Source organism: Mesoplodon mirus, assembly GCF_964341445.2.
Source record: "Mesoplodon mirus genome assembly, chromosome: 11".
Classification (NCBI taxonomy): domain Eukaryota; kingdom Metazoa; phylum Chordata; class Mammalia; order Artiodactyla; family Ziphiidae; genus Mesoplodon; species Mesoplodon mirus.
In genome coordinates, this window is record NC_138987.1 from 61593122 (window position 1) to 61610397 (window position 17276).

The following is a 17276-nucleotide window of genomic DNA, read 5'->3' on the forward strand; positions in this document are numbered from 1 at the left end:
ATTGGGGGCATCTGACACAGAGGGGAGGGGAGAGATGGGGTCAATGACTCCTGCAGCCACTTCCTGTTGCTTCGCTTAACACAGGCTCACTCACAGGTAAGCCCTCTGAGACAACACCATGGGCAGAAACCTCTGCTTTGCAGTTCTGTGGTCCAGACCCCAGGGGGTAGAGAGCTGTCACTCACCAGCCTGACCGATAGAGGGAGCTGGTAGCTGGGGAGAGCCCTGGATAGATGGGCTTGAATATGACTCAAGACCTAGGGTGGAGAGGAGCATCTAAAAGTCTCATTGGCCCCCTCCCCACCACAGGTGCCCTAAGTTTCTAGGAAGAGCCTGGCACCCATCACCACGCCCCATTGCCACGTGTCAGCAGCGATGAGATCCAAAACCAAACCGAAGTTAGCAGTGATGTGGTCCTGACGATAGCTTCTGCTCTCCAGCAGTGGCGAGGGGAGAGAGCTGAGGGACCAGCTTCTCTGTATTCCGGTGTAGAGGCAGAGTCCCCAGAGTGAGAGGTTGGGAAGCGCTCTGAATCTCTCCACTCCCCAGAGCAGCCCCTTCCCTGGGAAGCTGGTCAGCGCCAAGCCTGCTGCTGTCCAGTGGCTCAGCACTGCCACATGGTGGACACTGGTGGTACTGAGCCCTAGCCCCTAAGGCACCACCTCTCCTCCCCTGTGCCAGATCTAGTAGTCTCTCTTGACAGCCCCCACTGGCTGAATAGTGGGGAGACTAATAAATTGGAACAGGGGTACATTTCCAAATCACACTCACTTCCTCCCTGCTTCTTGAAGAGACTTGAGCACAAGGAGAAAGGCTGGCATGAGGCCTTGGTTAGGCCATTTAAAGCCAGTGAGCAGTGTGGTGAGGAGGGCTGGTATTGGGACTAAGGTTGCTGTACTGGCCATGCTTTGTTCTTAAAAGTCCATAAGCCTGGGCTTCCTGGTGGCACGGTGGTTGAGAATCCGCCTGCCAGTGCAGGGGACATGGGTTCAATCCCTGGTCCAGGAAGATGCCACATGCTGCCGAGCAACTAAGCCTGTGTGCCACAACTACCAAGCCTGCGTTCCTAGAGCCCGTGCTTGGCAACAAGAGAAGCCACCGCAATGGGAAGCCCGCGCACTGCAATGAAGAGTAGCCTCCTCACGCAGCAACGAAGACCTAATGCAGCCAAAAATAAATAAATTACTTTTTTTAAAAAAGTCCATAAACCCTCCATTTCCCACCACCATGAACAGACGCTGGCACCACTTCTAGGATATCCCAAATCTAGGCAGTTCTTACAGTGCCCTGAAAGAGAACCAGTAGCTGGGGACAGGCCCTTCCAACTCCCATGCCCCTCTGCCATCCTTGACGGACTCTGCCCTGCTGTAAGATTGCATCACCACTACCCCCACCTCTCTAGGCTTCCCCAGACATCACAGTAACATGCTACCCACCCCCCCAATGCTCCAGCCCTCGTCCACACTGTGCTCCAGTCCAACTGGACTCTGGGCGGTCAGCACAGGCAAGGTCAGGGGGTGACTTCTGTGCCCCGTGGCACTGCCACCTTGGCCTGGGCAAGAGGACTCCGTTCCTCCCACCCCCAGCCTCTCACCACTGTCCCAGCCCCATTGCTAGAAATAAAAAGACCAGAGTTCACCTTCCAGCCCAGAGAAATAACCACTGGGATTCCCAGCTGCCTCATGGAAACTGCTGCAGCAGCGGTGGATGGGCAAGCTAGACAGACTGTAGGTATGGGGGAAATTGCCCTTCCCACCTTGCTCGTATGGAGTTCCCTCCCCCGAGCCCCAGACCTTGGGGACTGAGCACGTGAAATCATCCTCCTTCTTGCATCATGCGTGTCCACATAGCCCCCCCACCCCCCTACCCCTGCCTCAAGCTCCGTGACCAGGGCCAGATGGTGAAACCTGAGCTCCAGGGGGGAACCTCCACCCCCTGCAGGGAACTGATGGGCAGCACAGTTGGCCAATCCTGGGGCTCAGAGGGTAGGTCTGCCTGCTGACCACTAGGTGAGGGAGCCCTAGGCTGCTGGCTCTAGAGAGGCCCCAGTCAGTAGCCAGACATGAGCTGTGAGGGTCAAACTGGCAGACTACACTGAACACAGCTACCCATCGGACCATCCACTGTCTGCCTTCCTGAGTCCCAGGCAACAGAAGACAGGTGGCTCTACCCTTGGCCAAGGGTAGGTGTGGCACTGCTGTCTGCTGCCGCCGTGCCCTCACTGGCCTCCACGCAACCAGACTCAACAGAAGGAGCTACAGCCATCTGAGGCTCCCGACCTGACCCAGGGCCATTCACCAGGAGCATGGGGCTCTCTGATATCCAGCTCCAGCTGGTGCTGCTGTGGGCACTGGTGTGGGCACAGAGGGCAGGGTCTGTGTGTCCCTCCTGTGGAGGCCCCACACTGGCACCCCAAGCAGAACGAGCTCTGGTCCTTGAGCTAGCCAAGCAGCAGATCCTCGAGGGGCTACACCTGACTGGTCGTCCCATAATAACTCATCCTCCACCCCAGGCAGCGCTGACCAGGGCCCTCCGGAGACTGCAGCGGGGAAGTGTGGTTCCAGCGAATGGGGAGCAGGTCATCAGCTTTGCTGCCATCACAGGTGGGTGAGGGAGAGACAGGCAGAGAGCAGGCGGAGAAAGGGAGAAGGAAGGGGAGAATGACAGCGTCAGCAGAAGCAGAGGGAGCGCGGCACGGGAGGAAGAGGAGGAGTTGGAGCAGGACTGGCCTCGGAGTCCCGGCTTCTTCTAAACGTGGGAGCTAGGGAGAGCAGCTGGCAGGGCTAGCGGCAGTGTCAGGGGACAGCGGCATCTCCGATCGCAGTCCTCAATCCCTTCTCCATCTTCCCGGCAGACTCCTCCGCCTCCACCTGCAGCTCCACGCTCACCTTCTACCTGTCCACTCCTCGCTCCCACCACCTGTACCACGCTCGCCTCTGGCTGCACGTGCTCCCCACCCTTCCTAGCACTCTTTCCTTGAGGATTTTCGGATGGGGCCCTAGGAGGAGACGCCGAGGGTCCCACGTCCTCCTGGCTGAACACCAACTGACAGCCCCGGGCTGGCACGCCCTGACTCTGCCCTCTAGTGGCTTGAGGCAGGAGGAGTCTGGTGTCTTGAAACTCCAACTGGACTGCAGACCACTAGAAGGCAACAGCACAGCTGCCCCCCAAACTCAGCAGCTCCTGGACACAGCGGGAGAGCAGCGGCCCTTCCTGGAGCTGAAGACCCGGCCCAAAGAGCCTGGAGCAGGCCGGGCCAGGAGGAGGACCCCCAGCTGTGAGCCTGAGACCCCCTTATGCTGTAGGCGAGACCATTATGTAGACTTCCAGGAACTGGGATGGCGGGACTGGATCCTACAGCCTGAGGGGTACCAGCTGAATTACTGCAGTGGGCAGTGTCCCCCGCACCTGGCTGGCAGCCCAGGCATTGCTGCCTCCTTCCATTCTGCTGTCTTCAGCCTCCTCAAGGCCAACAACCCTTGGCCCTTGGGTACTTCCTGCTGTGTCCCTACTGCCCGAAGGCCTCTCTCTCTCCTCTACCTTGACCGTGATGGCAACGTGGTCAAGGCAGATGTCCCAGATATGGTGGTAGAGGCCTGTGGCTGCAGCTAGCAAGAGGACCTGGGGGTTTGGAGTGAAGAGATCAAACTAGGGGTTCCTAGGCAAAGGGCATCTGTGTCTGGAGGCATCAGATTCCTGATCCATACCTTCATCCAGTGGGTCACCTGGCAATATGACTGGGTTGACCCCTCTGGGACCCAAATGGGCACTTTCTTGTCCAGACTCTGGCACATCCCAGGCTGGTTGATGTGTGGGGAGATGGGGAAAGTGTGTCCTCTAAAGGAGTCTACCCAGAAAGTATGATTTCCTACCCTAAGCCATCTGAGAAGATGGCAGAGGTGAGGGAGGGAGGGTGGGAAGGAGAAGGCAGAGAAAAATCACTTAGTCCCTCCAGAGGAGAGGAAGTCCTCAAGTGAGGGAAGGAAGAAGCAGACCAAGGGCCCACTGGGCTTGGGATTGGGGGAAACAGGCTGGCCAAGTGTAAGGGCTGTGGAAGTGCTTGAAGGGAGGCTCAAGAGGGAGCTGGGAAAGGGGCTGACGGGAGGTGTTTGGGAGAGCCCTGGAAATGGGAGTCCAGAGAGAGGAGTGCTGAGCCTGAAAAGTTCTCTGGTTTTTCTTTGGTGGGGGGGGGGTAGGACCCATCAGGGAGGCAAATGTTTATACTTTCCTAATAAAAATGAGGAAAAAAAAATCAACAAGTGTGAGTCATGAAGAAGGTCTGGGATGATGGTTCAGAGCAATGGTTCTCAGAGTGTGGCCTGGGAACCTCCAGGAGGTCCCTGAGACCCTTTCATGTAGTCAAAACTATTTTCATAATAAAACTAAGATGTTATTTGCCTTTTTAATTTTCAATATCTCAGCAGCCTACGGTGGAGTTTTCAGAGGCTGTAGGACATGTGATTACATCACCTTCCTGACATCTTTGTTAATGGGATGTGTGCTTCTGTATTCTTGTGTTACAAACTTTTTTTTCAGTTTTAAGTTCTAATATGGTAAATTGATATAAATCACGTAAACAAAAGCTCAGTAATTTTTCAGAACGTAAAGGGACATTGAAGCCAAATTGTTTGAGAATGCTGATCTAGAGTCCTGGGTGGGGAGGAGAAAGCAATGCGCTCTAAAGAGCTCCCCTGGGGCTTCCCTTCTGGCACAGTGGTTAAGAATCCACCTGCCCATGCAGGGGACACACGTTTGATCCCGTGGGGTCCGGGGAGATCCCACATGCCGCAGAGCAACTAAGCCCATGAGCCACAACTACTGAGCCTGCGCTCTAGAGCCTGCGTGCCACAACTACTGAGCCCGTGTGCTACAACTACTGAAGCCTGCGCTTTTAGAGCATGTCTTCTGCAGCAAGAGAAGCCACCGCAATGAGAAGCCCTCACACTGCAACGAAGAGTAGCTCCTGCTCGCTGCAACTAGAGAAAGCCCGAGAGCAGCAACAAAGACACAACACAGCCAAAAATAAATTAAAAAAAAAAAAGAAAAAAGAGCTCCCTGGAAGGGGCATGTGTAAGGTCTCTTCTCCAGTTATCATTGATCTTGCCTGACCCTCTGGGTATAACTGTCTGGGTCAAAGTCATGTGGGGGAGGGAGGCTAAAATAGGGCTCCTTATCTGTCCTCCCAGTTAATACATATATTTGTCAGGCCTCAGACCTCTTCCTAGCTTCACCTTTCCCCTTGACCCTCAGACTGAACAGTTAACTGACTGACTCTCCAGACCCAAGGAGGCGTGGTTCTTGGAAGCAGAGCTAGGATGTGGGAGGTCTACCTGAGGGGTGACAGAAAAAGAAGAGGCTCCTTTCCCCCACCATGTCTTCTCCCCTTTCTCATAAAGAAAGTTCAGAGATTAAAATAGCTGCCCCTTCCCCTGCATCCGGTAACCATGGCAACACAAGTCCAAAGGGACAGGGCACTCCCCTATCAGACACTACCACTCTGCAGTAGCAGCCTCTGCCGGTGTGCCCCTCTGTTTCTTTGGGCTTATGCAACCCCTGCATGGGCTCCCAGCCGGGCTTTGGTGGGGGTACCTAAGCCTCCTACTCCTTCACCTCCCCCAGTCTCCTCTGCCTCCAGTCAGACTCGAAGAAGGTGTCATGTGCCAGAAAGACCAGCAGAGGGAGCAGACAGCCTTGAAGAGCAGAAAGAGAGAGTGCCGCGTAGAGGTGCAGAGGTGGTCCCAGTCTCCAGTCTCGAGATGAAGGAAAGTAGGAGTTCTCCGGGAGCAGTGCTTCAGTCTCAGGGTTCCTTAGCAACTTTGTGAACACAGGCCCTGCGCTGCACCCAGAGCCTCAGCCGCTGCTCCTCCCTTTTATGCTCCATGGACCCCTCACCTTCCGCCCAGGGCTCCCAACCCAACTCTGTCCCAATCCTGTTTCCACCCCAAATCTGTCCCAACCCCTTCATGTTCTATCCAAAGGGTGAGGCCGGCAGAAAAACTACAGGATAGTCACGGAATGCTCAGTTAGCACCAACTAAAGTCGACGACCCTACTTCCAATATTATTTTTCTCGGGTGAGTTTTTTCGTCACCCCTCAGCCCCCCAATATATTTCTCAATTTGTTTTTTCTGGCTCTGATTCAGGGCCTCTTCGTAGGCAGCCGATCCAGGGATCCACGCCGGGATTTACTGCCCACTACTAGCAGCATGTTCAGCGGGGGGGGGGGGGGTTAGGCAGTATAGGGTGCCTCAAGGGAGGGGGAGGATCCTGGGGGTCCTGGGGGTGCAATAAGCCCGGCACCCCCTCTCTTGCTTCCAGCTACCCCGCCTCATCCTCCAGAACGGCAAGAGGGAGGGAAATAGGAGGGAGGTGAGGGGCGAGCGGGAAGAGCGGCGGCGCGCCAGCGGCTAGAGAAAAAGTTTTTGCAAAAGGGAAAAAAAAGTTTGCGCTTCTCGCGGGTGGTCCCGGCTCGCGGCCCGGCGGGCTGGGCCGGCTGGAGGGCTGGGGGCCAGGTTGGGGGGTGGGGGTGGCCCCGAGGCTGCACTGCTGTAGCCCTGTCCGCCCCCCCCTCCCCACCGCACACCCCCCAGCCCAGACTCCAGCCCTGGACCGCGCATCCCGAGCCCTGCGCCCAGACAGAGGTGAGAAGGGGGGCAGGAGGGGGACCACCTGGGAGCGGTGGGGGAAGGGACCTGAGGGGATGCTCTACTTGCGAGGGTCTCTGCCCAGCCAAGGCGGGAGACCTAGGGCATAGAGGCAAAATAAGAGTGGGAGAGCCTGGGATAAGATATTAGAAAGTTTGGAGAATTTTTTCAAATGTATCTCCCTTTCTCTGTATTTTTTTCTTCTGACAGTCTGTGTGTCTCTGTCTCAGGCAACTGTGGATCTCTTTGTTTGTCTCCGCCTCTCCCACATGTTAGGAACATCTCACTTTAATGAGGTTGGGATGAAGAGGTTGGAAGGACGGTTAGCTGGAGGTCTGCGTGATAGAGAGGGGACTCCAGGTGTGATTGTGAGCGCAGGGCAGGAAGACATCAGTGTTTCTGAAAGGAGGGAACAGCTACGGAGAGTCTCCTAGATAGGGTGTGTGAGGTGACAAAGCCACTGGGGGGCGGCTGGGCTTAAAGATCTGACCTGTCTTGTGACAGATGTGCTTGCTGGTGCATGTATTTTGGGGAAAAAGAATTGTCTTCTGGAGTAGTAAGGGGGCTGGTGGAGTCAGTCTCTAGTTTAGGCCCTAGGAAGACTCCCCAAGGAATTTGGACTCCTGGGTCCCAATGGCTGTGGGCAGGATGCTAAGGAGGAGCTGAGGAGACCTTGTCTTGACCCTCTGACCTCAGGACCACCAGGGCAGCTGGGGCCAGCCACAGGGAGACCCCTACTGGGATGGGGCGGGACCACTGGCCACTGCCTGCCTGTGCATCACCGTTGGCCCCCCTCCCGAACGGGAGCTGGGGACCGAGGCCCCTCCTCTGGCTCAGACCACCCTGCCTGCCCTTGCTCCCCGCTCTGAAGCCTCTTTCAGGCCCCATGACCCCGAAACAATCCGTCCTGGGCAGCTAGCTTTGGGGACAGGATTAGGGAAAGGGGATCCCATAGACACTGGGGACTGAAGGTTTTAGGGCGCTGGAGAACTGGGGTCTTCATAGGATAGGTCTTTACGGTCCAGTAGAGGGAGAAGGCAGCGCAGTTTCCCGGGGGGGGAGTTGTAAGGGCCGGAATAAGGGTGGGTTTTCCTTGGGGGGCGGGGTCCAGAGACACCCCCCATTATCTCCCAGGCATCCCCTGCCAGGCGGCACAGACCCCGCCCTTGACGTCACTAGGGGGTTCCCGGGGGTCTGGAGGGGTTAACCCTTGGGAAGCCAGCTGGGATACCCGGGAACCTAAGGTGTCCTGGCCCCTCCCCCTCCCCAGACACACCTTATTTTATTTACCCTAGTCACTTTCTCTCCCTGTAGTTTCTGGGTTCTTCTTTTTCACCCCACCAAGGGGACTCCCACTCTCCAACAGTGCCCCCCCCACCACGGGCGCCAATGCCAGCTCTCTGGATGCACTGAGGGGAGGAGGGAAGAATGTGTCCCGCCTCTCAGTCCACCCTCCCTCCACTCCGCTGCGGCTCGCTCGACTGGGCTCCCGGGGCGGGCGGGGGAAGCGGAGCCGTCTGCAGCCAGAGCCTGCGGCGGCGACTTGGGTGGGCCGAGGAGGCACGGGGGCGGGGAAGGCGGGACCGGGAGAAGGGGGGCGGGGCCGACTCCTGGGAGTTGGGGAGCGGGGGTGCGAGGGGGGATTCTGGAAAATTGGGAGACATAGAGGATGATTCAGGGCTCCAGCAAGGGAACCCTGGAGCTCCCTGCCCCATCCTGCGCTCTCATCCACACCCCAGAAAAACTTAATTTTCTGAAGCTGGAAAAGTTGGCGAAATCTTCCTTTCACTAATGTGAAGGGGAGACGTGGGTGGGCTGTGGCACGCGTGGGTGAGGAGGGATGTCGCCCAATTTCCATCTCGGCCTCCCCTATGGCTGGGCACTGGGGCAGGAAGATGACTGAGTAGGCATGTTTGGGGGAGTCTCTTTAGTTTTGGGGGGTCGTTTGCTAGCCCCCGCCTCCTTCCCCTGGGTGAGTCATAGAGGAAAGAGGCGGGAGAAGTGTCCCCCCATCCAGCTGCCAGCCAGCTGTGCCCCCCCCCCAAAGTAGTGCCAAGGTCGAGTTGGGAGGTCTTGGTTGCAGGATCCGGATCTCCGCTGGTAAAGGAGGAGTTAGGAAGAGTACAGCCCAGGCTGCGGGGCTCGGGCTGGGTCATGGGGTCCGGGTTCCGCTCCCCATCTTACCCCCGCCCTCACCCTAAATCCCAGCATCCTGGGATCACCCACCGCGCCGGCCGGCCCGCTCCCTGTCGCTCTCCACCCTACCCCGCCCCACCCCACCCTCAGTCCCGGGAGACAGGAAAACCCGGGGTGGAGTAAAAACTGGAGTTTGAGGAGAAAAGCGGACAGCGGCACCCTCTTCTCCCTCACTACTCCTCTCTAATGGATGACGTGTGTGTGTGTGTGTGTGTGTGTGTATTTTCCCAAAGTTTTCCCTCACAGCCCCTTTCCTGTTCCCCCAAAACAGACCAAAAGAGTTAGGCGGGCGCCCAGATTCAAACCACCCCTGAATAACACCAGCTTCCATCCTTTGTACCCAACAGACCCTGGAGGCTCTCCTCAGAAACTTTATCCCCTTCCACACAGTTTTCTGCCTTAGAGAGGAAAGGACAGATCATCTGGGCTCCCTCCTGGCCCCGCCAGCCTGTCTGGGCTGTGGCGAGGGCTCCCTCTGCTGGACACTGGAGAGGTTGTAGACGGGCTGTCCCTAGGCAGCAAGCAACAAATGAAGAAAGGGAGAGGGGCTCAGGCTGAGCAGCCAGCCCAGTGCCTGAGGTCAGTCACTCCTCCTCCTGAGTTCCCCCATCCCACCCCTCAAAGCTGGCCCATGGTCAGAACAAGATGAAACAGAGGGCCCATGGTATAAAATCACCTGAAGCTCACAGGCACAATTAGTCCACAACACTCCCCCTACACACACACACACACACACGCGTGCGCGCGCGCACACACACACACACACACACACACACACACACACGCGTGCGCGCGCGCACACACACACACACACACACACACACACCACGCAGGCAAAGCTCCCACCCAGTTCCCACAAAGATCCCCAAGACTGCCTCTGCCTCTATGGGACTTCTCTCCTTACCCTCCCCTGGCTGAGTGAAGCTCGTTTCAACTTGATTTCCCACGGCGGATGTCTTGGAGGTGCTCTGCCCAGGGTGCAGCATCTGAGTTAGTTATCTGACCTTCCATATTTCTCTCCTGCCTTTATAACTTGCAGATCTCCCTTCCCCTCCTGCAGTGTCCCCACACTCTCCTCTGAGACGCCATGTTCAACTCGATGACCCCACCGCCAGTCAGTAGCTATGGCGAGCCATGCTGTCTCCGGCCCCTCCCCAGTCAGGGGGCTCCCAGCATGGGGACAGAAGGTCAGTGCATACACCAATCCCCGGACCTTGATGACTGGCAGATCTCTCACCCAGTCCCAGGGATCCCTCGTCTATCGCCGGCCCCATGCCAGTTTCCCATATACGAAAAGATCTGAGGCCCCATGTCATTGGGGCTTGGAATATGGGATCAGGCCTTACCTGGGGTTTCAAGGTGAGACCTTATGTGTCCTCCATTCCCAACCCCCATTCCAGCTGTATCTCTTTTCTAGGACTGCCTGGCCTGCCCTTCTGCCACCAGGCCACCCTCATGTCCGGCCCCCACAGTTACGGGCCAGCCAGAGAGACCAGCAGCTGCACGGAGGGTGAGGCTTCGGGCAACATCTCTTTCCTTTCTGCCTCTTTGGGACTTGTCCTGAGGGAGAAAGTTGGAGGGCAGGGCATCTACTTTGGAAGAGGAAATGCTTGGAGATGGGATCAAGGAATCAGAGCATGATCAAGAGGTCACAGATAGGGTCAACAGGGCAGAGTCTGGTGTCATTTCTTTTGGCTGAGAGTCAGGACCCATGGGCTGCATGCATGGGGGACATGCTCCTTTACCATATCTATCTCCCCTGTTTCCTGCCCCAGCCCCACTGTTTCCTCCTCCCCGGAGTGCAGTCAAATTGACCAAGAAGCGGGCTCTCTCCATCTCACCTCTGTCAGACGCCAGCCTGGACCTGCAGACAGTTATCCGCACCTCACCCAGCTCCCTCGTGGCCTTCATCAACTCACGCTGTGCATCTCCGGGGGGCTCCTATGGTCACCTCTCCATCGGCACCATGAGGTGCAGACAGCCTCGGGCTAAGAGGCCCCTAAAGGCCCTACCAAACCCCATTAAAAGCCTCAAGCCCTCCAAACCACCTGACCCTATTTGAATCCTTATCACTTCAAAGGCGTGGAAGCCCTCCTCAGTACTTCCCTGGGACTGCCTCAACCACTTCCCATACCGTCTTCCAGAAACCCTCCAAAGAGCTCAAGAACTCCTGAGGCTTTCTGAGATGATAGTCCTAAGTAACTGCCTCTCCTCCTCCTCCTCAGCCCATCTCTGGGATTCTCACCCCAGATGAATCACCAAAAAGGGACCTCGCCTTCCTTCGGGGTCCAGCCCTGTGGTCCCCATGAGCCCACCCAGGGTGGGATGATGCCACATCCTCAGTCCCGGGGACCCCTCTCAACTTGCCAGGTGAGTGTCCTCATATTGTCACCTGATTTCCCTCAGTTCAGGGTGGGTGGGTGGTAGACTTTTTAGGGGAAAGGTGAATGAAGAACAGAGGATGTAAAAGTTTTCAGTGCCAGAAAAATTAAGGGGTATGGGTGCCAGGGTTCGCTCCTTGGGGTTGAATCAGTCTCTTCCAAATGAGATCCCACCTTTCGCCCATCCCATTCACCAGTGCAGTCTAAGGAGGAAGTCTCTTCCAAACCCAGGGGTTCCAACTGCTTGGGTGGGGGCACTCAGGGCAGGAAGACCTGGCTGGGCTCTCCCTTCCTCCTGCTCACTTCTCCCTTCACCATCCTCACCTCTGCCCTTGGGGAAGCTGAAGTCTGAGCTGGATGCGCTGCTTAGCAAGCGCCCAGAGGAGCCCTTGGAAGGTGATATGTGCAGCCCCAACTCCACGGGCACGCAGGTAAGGGGGAGCGGGGAGCTTTACCCCTGCAACCTGAGCAAAACAAAAGCTGTCACCCAGGTGACACCAGGATTTTCTCTCCTACCCTAGGATCCCCTGCTGGGGATGCTGGATGGGCGGGAAGACCTGGAGAGAGAGGAGAAGCCTGAGCACGATTCTGTGTATGAGACTGACTGCCGCTGGGATGGCTGCAGTCAGGAATTCGACTCCCAGGAGCAGCTGGTGCATGTGAGCCGCAGGGGGTAACAGGAGTGCTGGCTGGAGCCTGTAGGACATTCTGGGTGGGACATGGTGGAATCAGGCTAAGGGCAGGAGGTCAGAGGTTGGGTGCCCAGTGGGTAGACAGAAATTCAGGAGGTGTAGCTTTGTTTTAGAAACTTGGAAGAACGGAGCTGTAGGCTATGATGTCCTTCCTGCCTCTTCTTCCCCCATGATGGGAAGCCATGGAGGGATATGGTGGGGTGGGGAGGTCTAGGGCAGGTCTGTTGTGGATCTCAGGGACATAGGGAACCGCAGAGAACCTCTGCATCTTCTCCCTCAGCACATCAACAGCGAGCACATCCACGGAGAGCGGAAGGAGTTTGTGTGCCATTGGGGGGGCTGCTCCAGGGAGCTGAGGCCCTTCAAAGCCCAGTACATGCTGGTGGTGCACATGCGCAGACACACAGGCGAGAAGCCACATAAGTGCACGGTGAGGCACCCCCTCCCCAAGCTCAGGGTTCCTTTCTAAATCGGAGCCCCTACCAAGGCAGGGCCCAATCTGACTTTTGCCTTTATAGGTCCCTTCCTCCATAAACAAATATTCAAAAGCTGTATTTTATGACTAGGTTGGTATGAAGATGAACATATTGATATTATATATTAGAACACTTTCTTGGACCTAAAAGCTAATTTTCCCCCTTGTTTTTAAAAGAAATTAAAACATTTTTGTGGGCCCCTAGAAGTACAGTGGGCCCTAGGCACCGGCTCTGGAACTCTGCCTGATGGGGAAGCCCTGCACTGAGGACACACGCTCCCCTGATGACCCCTCCTAAGACAGTCTGGGCTCCCCATGCAGGAGACGTGCCCTGGTTTGACCAGGGGCTGCTCGCTGCCTCCGCTCCATGTCCCTGCAGGCCGAGTGCCTCCAGCTACTTCTGTTCCCCCAGCTCTTGCCCGCCCTTGTCCCTGAACTTTGGGAATTCTGAAGCCCCAGTGCTCTCCCATCCTGAGTTATATTCTCTGATATATGTCCCTTTTGAGATTCAGGGTTCCACTAATCTCCATGTCCTTCTGTCTGAGAGCGATCCTTTGACCCCCATGTCCCCTAGTTTGAGGGGTGCCGGAAGTCATACTCACGCCTGGAAAATCTGAAGACACATCTGCGGTCACACACGGGTGAGAAGCCATACATGTGTGAACACGAGGGCTGCAGTAAAGCCTTCAGCAATGCCAGTGACCGAGCCAAGCACCAGAATCGGACCCACTCCAATGAGGTGAATGCCCCACTCAAGAGACCCTCCCTACTTAAAGAAGCCACCTACTGGGGAGGTTCCCCCATAAGAAATCCCTTAGCCCAGCACCCTCTCCACAGAGGTGAGTTCCCCCTACCCCCGACCCATATAATTCACCTGAAGAAGGTCTTTCTGAAACCAAGACTTTCCACTTACCATCCCTCCTCTAACCAGCCAAAGGGCTAAACTAAAATAGACACATTCTAACTAGAAGAGACCCCTGGTCCCTTCAACCCCTGAATTTATGAGGCCTCACAGACCTGGGTTCACCCCCTCATCTTTCCCAGGCCTGGGCTGTCAGTTTTCCTAATCTTCCCCTTGATCCTTTCATCCTTTACTCCAAGGGCCCTACTCTCCTTATTTCCTTGGGTGCTATGCATTCCTCCCTGACCCCCCTCGTCCTCACTTACCACCACTTTTTCCCATTTCTTCTGAATTCTCCCGCTTTGATCCTGTTGCCTGCTGTCTTCACTCTCCATTCAACAGAAGCCCTATGTGTGTAAGCTCCCTGGCTGCACCAAACGCTACACAGATCCCAGCTCGCTCCGGAAACATGTCAAGACGGTGCATGGTCCTGACGCCCACGTGACCAAGCGGCACCGAGGAGATGGCCCCCTGCCCCGGGCACCGGCTCTTTCCACAGTGGAGCCCAAGAGGGAGCGGGATGGAGGCCCCATCAGGGAGGAGAGCAGACTGACTGTACCGGAGGGTGCCATGGTGAGGCAACCCCCGGCCTCCATACCCCCGCCTGCCCTGCTAACATCTTTCTAGTCCCCTCCCAACTGGTCCATCGCCTCCTGTGCAAATCTCTCTTCTGTGGCTGGTCCCCCAGTCTCTTATCCAAGTTTTGTTCCTTGGGCTACCTCAAATCTAGGGATTTTAGTGTAATTAATTATTTAATGGGTTCAACAAACTCATATATAGGAATTAGTATATTATTTTAGGCCTTGTGCCTGTATAATTTCACGTACTCCTCACAACAACTTCATGAGAAAGGAACTTACTCTCCCCATTTTCAGATAAGGAAACTCAGGCATAGATAAATTGTTCAAGGTCATAGAGCCCAAATTTGAGTCAAGGTAGTCTAGGCTCTTCTCATCACCTTTTCTCCAGTTTGCCCTCGTCTTTCACTTGCTCAGCCCTCTCTATACCCTTAAGCAGTCACTGGGACACAGGCTTTAGTCACTCACCAAGTTCAGGGAACTGTGGGGAAGGGGGAGGGGTGCCACCCTTAGCCCTCATCTTCCCCACAGAAGCCACAGCCAAGCCCTGGGGCCCAGTCGTCCTGCAGCAGTGACCACTCCCCAGCAGGCAGCGCAGCCAATACAGACAGTGGTGTGGAAATGACTGGAAATGCAGGGGGCAGCACTGAGGACCTGTCTAGCTTGGACGAGGGGCCTTGCATTGCTGGCACTAGTCTGTCTACTCTTCGCCGCCTTGAGAACCTTAGGCTGGACCAGCTACACCAATTCCGACCAATAGGGCCCCGGGGCCTCAAACTGCCCAGCTTGACCCACACCGGTGAGAGATGGGTGTTGGGGGTGGTTGCTAGGCTGGGATCTGGACCTTCCCTGGGGTTGGAAGGAGGACTTCACCCTTCAGGGCTGCTATACAGCTCCTTTGTACAATTAGAAAAACGTCCTCCTTCTTCAAGATGCTTTCCTTCCATCTATCAGAAAATTGTTGTGACATACAAAATCTACGATGCAAATGCTGCCCCCTATGATTGTGCAGTGTACAACCTGTAGGACTGTTCACAGAGACCCTGAACCCCTGGTGACCCAGAAGCAGAAAGGGCATGGGTGAAGGAGGAGACAAAACTGAGTGGTTGGGCTTCCCTGGTGGCACAGTGGTTGAGAGTCCGCCTGCCGATGCAGGGGACACAGGTTCGTGCCCCGGTCTGGGAAGATCCCACATGCCGCGGAGCGGCTGGGCCCGTGAGCCATGGCCGCTGGGCCTGCGCGTCGGGAGCCTGTGCTCCACAACGGGAGAGGCCACAACAGTGAGAGGCCCGCGTACCAAAAAAACAAAAAAAACAAAAAAAAAAAACTGAGTGGTCAGAGTTAAGGAGCCTTCCTTGGGATTCCAGGACAAGGCTATCCCTTGGGGGAGGCAGGGTGAGACTCAGAGGGCTCCCTGGCCCCCCTGCCTTTTCTACCTATCACTTGCAGGCACTCCTGGGTCTCGCCGTCTGGGCCCCCCAGTATCTCTTGACCGCCGCAGCAGCAGCTCCAGCAGCGTCAGCTCAGCCTATACTGTCAGCCGCCGCTCCTCCCTGGCTTCCCCTTTCCCCCCTGGTTCCCCACCAGAGAATGGGGCATCCTCTCTGCCTGGCCTCACGCCTGCCCAGCACTACCTGCTCCGGGCAAGATATGCTTCAGCCAGGGGAGGTGGTACCCCACCCACTGCAGCACCCAGCCTGGATCGGATGGGGGGTCTTCCTGCACCTCCCTGGAGAAGCCGAGCCGAGTATCCAGGATACAACCCTAACGTAGGGGTCACCCGGAGGGCCAGTGACCCAGCCCGGTCTGCTGACCACCCTGCCCCAGCCAGAGTCCAGCGGTTCAAGAGCTTGGGTTGTGTCCACACACCCTCCACAGTGGCAGGAGGAGGACGGAACTTTGATCCACAACTCCCAGCCTCTGTCTACTCACCACAGCCCCCCAGCATCACTGAGAATGTCGCCATGGATACCAGAGGGCTACGGGAGGAGCCAGAGGTTGGGACCTCCATGATGGGCAGTGGTCTGAACCCCTATATGGACTTCCTGCCTGCTGATACTCTGGGATATGGGGGACCTGAGGGGGCAGCAGCTGAGCCTTATGGAGCTAGAGGTCCAGGCTCCCTGCCTCTTGGGCCTGGTCCGCCTACCAACTACGGCCCCAACCCCTGTCCCCAGCAGGTCTCCTATCCTGAACCCACCCCAGAAACATGGGGTGAGTTCCCTTCCCACTCTGGGCTGTACCCAGGCCCCAAGCCTCCAGCTGGAGCCTACGGCCAGTGTCCTCGTCTTGAACATTATGGACAAGTGCAGGTGAAGCCGGAACAGGGGTGTCCAGTGGGTTCTGACTCCACAGGACTGGCACCCTGCCTCAATGCCCACCCCAGTGAGGGGCCTCCACGCTCACAGCCTCTTTTCTCCCACTATCCCCAGCCTCCCCCTCCCCAGTATCCCCAGTCAGGCACCTATACCCAGCCACCTCCTGATTATCTTCCTTCAGAACCCAGGCCCAACCTGGATTTTGAGTCCCCTACTCATTCTACAGGACAGCTCAAGGCGCAGCTTGTGTGTAATTATGTTCAGTCTCAACAGGAGCTGCTGTGGGAGGGAGGGGGCAGGGGAGATCCCCCCGTCCAGGACCCTCTCTACCAGAGTCCCAAGTTTCTGGGGGGTTCCCAGGTTAGCGTGAGCCCTGCCAAGGCACAAGTGGCCACATATGGACCTGGCTTTGCACCTAACTTGCCCAATCACAAGTCAGGCTCCTATCCTACCCCTTCACCATGCCATGAAAATTTTGCAGTAGGGGCAAACAAGGCTTCCCATAGGGCAGCAGCACCACCCCGACTTCTGCCCCCACTACCCACTTGCTATGGGCCCCTCAAGGCAGGGGGCACCAACCCCAGTTGTGGCCATCCTGAGGTGGGCAGGCTGGGAGGGGGCCCAGCCTTGTACCCTCCTCCTGAAGGGCAGGTGTGTAACCCTCTGGACTCTCTCGATCTCGACAACACTCAGCTGGACTTTGTGGCTATTCTGGATGAGCCCCAGGGGCTGAGTCCTCCCCCCTCCCATGATCAGAGGGACAGCTCTGAACATACCCCACCTCCTTCTGGGGCCCTCAACATGGCTGTGGGCAACATGAGTGTCCTACTGGGATCCCTGCCTGGGGAGACACAGTTCCTCAACTCTAGTGCTTAAGGAGTGGGGAATCACAGATCCACATTTCCTAAGGGGTTTCCATCCCCACAAAGAAGTCAGGAGGAGGAGCCATAGCGCCCTGGAATACCCCAGGGATGGGAGGTATGGGCTGGGGCTGTACACAGTCTAACTATATTTGGGGAGGAATTTGATAATGACACTGTTTCCTGATAATAAAGGAACTGCATCAGAAAGAGCCCTGCTTTATATGTTATT

The 17276-nt window shown here is 56.5% G+C and overlaps 2 protein-coding genes across 6 annotated transcripts; both read left to right on the top strand.

The window, feature by feature from the left end:
- Positions 1 to 2066: 2066 nt before the first annotated feature.
- INHBE (inhibin subunit beta E) lies at positions 2067 to 3866 on the top strand. The gene is made up of 2 exons (XM_082635904.1): positions 2067 to 2603; positions 2855 to 3866. Exons 1-2 carry the CDS (start codon positions 2306 to 2308, stop codon positions 3610 to 3612), a joined length of 1056 nt encoding a protein of 351 aa, XP_082492030.1. The 5' UTR covers positions 2067 to 2305; the 3' UTR covers positions 3613 to 3866.
- Positions 3867 to 6260: 2394 nt separating this feature from the next.
- GLI1 (GLI family zinc finger 1) lies at positions 6261 to 17213 on the top strand. Of its 5 annotated transcripts, none has more exons than XM_082635631.1 (13): positions 6261 to 6640; positions 9187 to 9418; positions 9879 to 10026; positions 10257 to 10349; positions 10615 to 10810; positions 11065 to 11209; positions 11562 to 11651; positions 11742 to 11879; positions 12193 to 12342; positions 12962 to 13126; positions 13631 to 13861; positions 14398 to 14665; positions 15316 to 17213. In XM_082635631.1, exons 3-13 carry the CDS (start codon positions 9927 to 9929, stop codon positions 17058 to 17060), a joined length of 3321 nt encoding a protein of 1106 aa, XP_082491757.1. In that variant the 5' UTR covers positions 6261 to 6640; positions 9187 to 9418; positions 9879 to 9926; the 3' UTR covers positions 17061 to 17213. The 5 variants fall into 5 exon arrangements, with proteins under 5 accessions (XP_082491757.1, XP_082491756.1, XP_082491759.1 ...); XM_082635630.1 differs by having other exon boundaries at positions 9900 to 10026; XM_082635633.1 differs by lacking the exon at positions 9187 to 9418.
- Positions 17214 to 17276: the final 63 nt, after the last annotated feature.

Bases quoted from the DNA above. Each gene is read 5' to 3' on its own strand.
- INHBE (XM_082635904.1), top strand. From the start codon at position 2,306: ATGGGGCTCTCTGATATCCAGCTCCAGCTGGTGCTGCTGTGGGCACTG. The intron at 2,604-2,854 runs GTGGGTGAGGGA...TCTTCCCGGCAG, and splicing joins CAGCTTTGCTGCCATCACAG to ACTCCTCCGCCTCCACCTGC.
- GLI1 (XM_082635631.1), top strand. From the start codon at position 9,927: ATGTTCAACTCGATGACCCCACCGCCAGTCAGTAGCTATGGCGAGCCA. The intron at 10,027-10,256 runs GTCAGTGCATAC...TCTCTTTTCTAG, and splicing joins TCCCAGCATGGGGACAGAAG to GACTGCCTGGCCTGCCCTTC. The intron at 11,210-11,561 runs GTGAGTGTCCTC...CCCTTGGGGAAG, and splicing joins GACCCCTCTCAACTTGCCAG to CTGAAGTCTGAGCTGGATGC.